Source organism: Gadus macrocephalus, chromosome 6 (genome assembly GCF_031168955.1).
Source record: "Gadus macrocephalus chromosome 6, ASM3116895v1".
Taxonomy (NCBI): Eukaryota; Metazoa; Chordata; class Actinopteri; order Gadiformes; family Gadidae; genus Gadus; species Gadus macrocephalus.
In genome coordinates, this window is record NC_082387.1 from 7,033,199 (window position 1) to 7,039,228 (window position 6,030).

The 6,030-nt window shown below is 41.5% G+C and overlaps 1 protein-coding gene across 1 annotated transcript; it reads left to right on the forward strand.

Annotated features, from left to right (window-relative positions):
- Positions 1-3,853: 3,853 nt before the first annotated feature.
- On the forward strand, positions 3,854-5,002 carry LOC132459324 (C-reactive protein-like). The gene is made up of 4 exons (XM_060053765.1): positions 3,854-3,957; positions 4,050-4,107; positions 4,223-4,325; positions 4,411-5,002. The coding sequence occupies exons 2-4, from the start codon at positions 4,050-4,052 to the stop codon at positions 4,925-4,927; spliced, it is 678 nt and encodes a 225-aa protein (XP_059909748.1). The 5' UTR covers positions 3,854-3,957; the 3' UTR covers positions 4,928-5,002.
- The last annotated feature ends 1,028 nt before the right edge of the window (positions 5,003-6,030 follow it).

Here is a 6,030-nt window from a genome sequence, read left to right on the forward strand (position 1 = left end):
GATGGTGGATGCTGCTGAAGGCTGCTGATGGTGGATGCTGCTGATGGTGGATGCTGATGGCGGTGGCTGGCTGGTGGTGGCGAAGGATGGTGGTGTCGACTTCTGCAGCTAGTGGTGGCGGCTTGTGCTGGCGACGGCTGTTGGTGGTGGTGGTGGTGGTGGTGGTGGTGGTGGTGGCGCCGGCGACGGCTGCTGGCTGCGATTGTTGTCCTTCCTTTCGACCTAATGCACTTTGCTATCCTTAACCTCAGCCTGGTATATGGAGTATTTATTATTGTATTAATAACTTAAAATATTTCTCCCTGTTCCTTCACTTTGTTCTTGTTTTTCAAATTAGATATACACGCACACCTGTTCACACATTTCTTGTTCTTGTTCATAATAACTATAACATAACATAACTAACTTTGTTTTATTTATTGATACCCCCTGGCTCTACTTTGCTGTTGTTGTTCACACTTACTGTATGTTTGTTTTGTGGTTCTTAGTCATACTTGTTCCCACTTGTTTTTGGTTCCACAAACCTCAGCCTGATATATGTGGAGAGGATTTTTTTCTAAACACTCAGCATCTCAAACACTTGACTCCTGGCTTCAGCTTTACATGCTGTATCCTCCTTTGCAGTGTGCAGATGTTAGGCAGTGGAATCTGCATTTGCTGGAGGGTTTTATAACCAGTGGTCCATTTTATTAGTTATTGTTTTTTTAATTTTCTCCTTTCCTCACTGTATTCCTCTCTTGTTAGCAGTTATATACAGTCAGGTCCATAAATATTGGGACATCGACACAATTCTAATATTTTTGGCTCTGTACTCCATCACAATGGATTTGAAATGAAACGAACAAGATGTGCTTTAACTACCGACTCTCAGCTTTAATTTGAGCCCATTAACATCCAAATCAGGTGAACGGTGTAGGAATAACAACAGTTTGTATATGTGCCTCCCACTTTTTAAGGCACCAAAAGTAATGGGACAAATTAACAATCATAAATCAAACTTTCACTTTTAAATACTTGGTTGCAAATCCTTTGCAGTCAATTACAGCCTGAAGTCTGGAATGCATAGACATCACCAGACGCTGGTTTTCATCACTGGTGATGCTCTGCCAGGCCTCTACTGCAACTGTATTCAGTTCTTGCTTGTTCTTGGGGCATTTTCCCTTCAGTTTGGTCTTCAGCAAGTGAAATGCATGCTCAATCGGATTCAGGTCAGGTGATTGACTTGGCCATTGCATAACATTTCACTTCTTTGCCTCAAAAAACTCTTTGGTTGCTTTCGCAGTATGCTTCGGGTCATTGTCCATCTGCATTGTGAAGTGCCGTCCAATGAGTTCTGAAACATTTGGCTGAATATGAGCAGATAATATTCCCCGAAACACTTCAGAATTCATCCTGCCGCTTTTGTCAGCAGTCTAAGAATGTTCCAAACAGTTGATTTGGCCACACCTAATGTTTTTGCTATCTCTCTGATGGGTTTGTTTCGATTTGTCAGCCTAATGATGGCTTGCTTCACTGATAATGACAGCTTTTTGGATCACATATTGAGAGTTAAAAGCAACAGATTCCAAATGCAAATAGCACACTTGAAATGAACTCTAGACCTTTTATCTGCTCCTTGTAAATGGGATAATGAGGGAATAACACACACCAAGCCATGGAACAGCTGAGCAGCCAATTGTCCCATTAGCTTTGGTCCCTTAAAAAGTGGGAGGCACATATACAAACTGTTGTAATTCCTACACCGTTCACCTGATTTGGATGTAAATACCCCTCAAATTAAAGCTGAAAGTCTGCAGTTAAAGCACATCTTCTTCGTTTTATTTCAAATCCATTGTGGTGGTGTATAGAGCCAAAAAGATTAGAATTGTGTCGACGTCCCAATATTTATGGACCTGACTGTATGTATATATATATACACAATATTCATCCCTGTTCTTCCACTTTGTTCTTGTTTCTCAAGTTGGATACACACACACACACACACACACACACACACACACACACACACACACACACACACACACACACACACACACACACACACACACACACACACACACACACACATTCTTGTTGTCTCATTGTTTAAGAAAAAAAATACTATTTCATTCATCCAAGTGTAATGAATTGCTATTCTTTAATATATTTGATACTTTGTGTATGGCTTAGTCTTAAAAGTATCATAGTTGTGTGGTCAGCTCCTGCCTCATCAGAAGAAGTTGCCTGGAAACTAAATGCTAAATGGACTGTTGCTGCCCTGCTTTCTCAATCGCTCTCTGACGACGGGTGTCGTCGGAGAGTGAATCGGAATTACAAGCAAAATCAAGGAAATTCAAAAGTCCAGTTGCACAAAAATGAACATCTTGAATCGTCTTTGATTTCAGAACAGATGGAGCAAGGTAAAAGTTAAGGTTAATCCGCTAAAGTCAGTAGCTAGCATGCTAACAAGAACGTGAAGCTTTCCCTCAAACTTAAATCGTATCTAAGTAGCTTTCAGTTGTCACCCTACCACTCCAAATGTAAAACTGACATTTACAAATATGCAACAATAGTCAGGAAAGTACTTGGGTATGTGTTTTTTTAAATAATATTTACCATTCAATATTGCAATCGCTGCTGTCAGTCCCATATATGAACTTGGTAGCGCAGCGTGTTTGGAACTATACAGACTTACATGAACCATGTGACCACCCCGCCGGCGAGATCACAGAGTGTCGCATCTCTTCTCTCTCTATTGCTCTGCATGGACCTATTAAAGAACGATAGATCCACACTTTGCGGTTTGACCGTTTTGAGTACACCATCCGGGTCTTTTCAGGACACTTATTTTCGCCCGTCGGCCTACGTACTCAAACTAAGTATAGTAAGGGGCCACTCACACTAGGGCCGTTTGCCTGTTCCGTGCTGTAGGAAGATTCAGCACGATTCCCCCCCTCCCCACTCCCCCCGCTGGCCCGTGGTCACACTGCTCCCAAAGGCCGTGGCCTGGGCATGATTGCTCCTTCATACATACGTCATCACGTCGTAATATGATAAATACGTCATCACCAAGCGTCCTCGCCGCCATAACAACAATTGAGAACAACAACGTGAATGCTGTCGTCGGCCCAAATTTCAAGTAAAAACTCAACTTCACTATCGCACCAACATAAACCCACTCGTGAACCGCTTGCCGCCATTGTTTAAAATGATTGTTGTGGGGAAGAAGGGCATGGACCTATAAAGAAAGAAGGGTCGCGCAAGGACTACGTCATCCAGCTCACGTTGCGTATCCGCGCGTGTGCGCGTGTCATCTCATTAGCATCTGTACTTTGGCCACGGCACACCTCTCCCAAGTGTGCCGTGGCCAAGGGGGCTGTTCCGTGCTGGAATACGGATGGCAGGGGTCACACTAGCCAAACGTTCTAGACTTTAGTATGCAAATGAGCTCGGGCCCAGGGCCGCGGCCCTAGTGTGAGTGGCCCCTAAGTACGGATAGTATGCATATTGGAACAATGCAGACCTACATGAACCATGTGACCACCCCGCCGCCGAGATCACAGAGTGTCGCATCTCTTCTCTCTAGCATACATTTTTTATTTGTTATTATTATTATGATACATTTTATTTTAGTTTGAAAATGTGTTTTAATTACATGCTTGTTTACCACGACCAATCAACTTCCATTGTATATATGTTCTGAAATAAAAATCACATTTAATACAGGTAAACGAAGCAGGGGTTAGGAGGCCATATCATTTCGAAATGTGGAGGGGTCTTGTCCCTCTTTCTCCGCCCTAGATTGCGACAATGGCAACAGCACACCAGGACAAGTCCCTTAGTTCTGATAGGATAGTTTTATTTACAGAAGGGTCAGACTGATAAACCCACTTGCTCTGTGACCTACTTGAATCACATAAAGGTGGATGTTCGTCTGATATTTTACAATCCGCAATACATAGCCTACACAGCAATACGGTGAGTAGCTTAATAATAAATTGTACATATTCTAACCTACTTGCCAAAAGAGATAGGCCTTTGAAAACTTGTCAATTTCTATTTTAATAAAGATGGAGAAGGTAATACTATTGATGGCTGTGTTCACAACATGTTCCTCAATCCCTCAAGGTAAATCAACTTAACATTTGTTATCATGATGATATAATAATGTAGAATTATATGAATGAATGTGCTTCTTTTAATTGTTGCATATATTCTTCACTGGCTTTTCCCTTCTCTATAGATCTCTCAGGCAAAATGCTCACTTTTCCTAAAGAAACCGACACAGATCATGTAAAATTAATGACACCAAAGACCAGATTCCAGGCAGTTACAGCCTGCGTCAGGTTGCTATAAATTGATCAATGTTTTGTTTTTCTATTCCATTACATGACCAGATTAATCATTTATTCTTTATTTTTTTTTAAATAGATCCTTCACAGATATCACTCGGGACTATGCGATCTTCTCACTGGCTACTCGCACCCATATAAATGCCTTTGGGATTTTCAAACTTGAAGCAACTTCAATCAGGATGCTGGTTCAGGATGCCGTGGCTGATTTTGCCGAGCTGTCTATACCATTGAACAAGTGGGTCTCCATCTGTGGCACATGGTCTTCTGAGACTGGGCTGACTCAAGTGTGGCTCGATGGCCAGCCTAGCTCTAGAAGGTTTATACATCAAGGAGAACCCCTCAATGAAGCGCCAATCACTATCCTGGGTCAGGAACAGGACTCCTATGGTGGCGGGTTTGACTTGAAACAATCATTTGTGGGGATGATGCAGGATGTCCACATGTGGGACTCTGTCCTCTCCCCATGTGAATTAAGGCGCTATGCCAATAACCGCAATTTTACCCCAGGAAATGTGTTGAATTGGAGGGCAATGGAATTCCAGAAATTTGGAAAGGTGCAAGAGGAAGACAACCAAGATCAGTGCACAGCATAATGAAACATAACTGCTTATTACATGGGGTAACACTGAAGATAAAAAATAAAATGGGATAAAAGACTTTAAACAAGATTTATTTATTTTATTTCTTTGAAGTTGGCGATAATATGAAAAACATCACCACCACATAACTAAAATATGTCAGGAAATATAGGCAGCACATAATGCATGAGTAAGCATTTCTGTGACTTCTATTTACATATCCACATTTTGAACAGGGTAAAGAGATATTAATTAGAGCACAAACATGCAATATGGGCTAATGGGCCATGAAAACATTAATGTAGAAAATAATGGTTAAGTTGAAGTAATTGGTACAAAGAACATCGTACTGTCCCATCTTCAAAATAAATACCTCAGATTGTACTCTCACAGAATAAGACTTTGAAATGATTTCAGTAAAGTAAATGCAGATATTTATGATTCTTCCTTAAATTTATCAAATGAAATGTTATGGAGACCCCACTACTAAACAGACCGGATGCCGATACCTGTCGCGGGAATTTTGCACCACTTCAATCTTTTCTGTCTAAACGGTTTCAGAATAAAGAGTCAGAGACTTATAACAATTAGGCTAATTTATTTAAGTAATAAACACAAAACATACAACATACCCTGCGTCTCTCTAAGAGCTCCGCAAGGAGAAGTCCAAAGCATGGGCAAAAGCAAGGACATATACAGCGGCAGAGAGGTCTCAGGAAGCTGAGAACAGCTCTGCTCCCAGATAAAACTACAGTATGGTTAACCAGATGGTAAACTACATACCTACAGGGCAGCCCGGGACATGGGCGAATGCTAGAGGCCGGTCCGTCAAAAGGGGCCAACGGATGCAAATAAACAACTATTTTATTACCATGTACAATTAATACTAATAATCACGTTTGGGGAAAGCTCAATGTGTGACTGGCTCGTAGTGTCTGTAATACTGCACCCCGGCTGAATTTCGGGAATGTCTTCAAATACTGTGTTAGGGGCCCACTAATATCTATATTAAAGCATCCAAAGTAGCATACCATGGGACCTTTAATTTGTGAAATTGGGACGACATATGTACAATTTCAACATGTGGAGGGCACATGTCCGAACACCAACTTGTAATA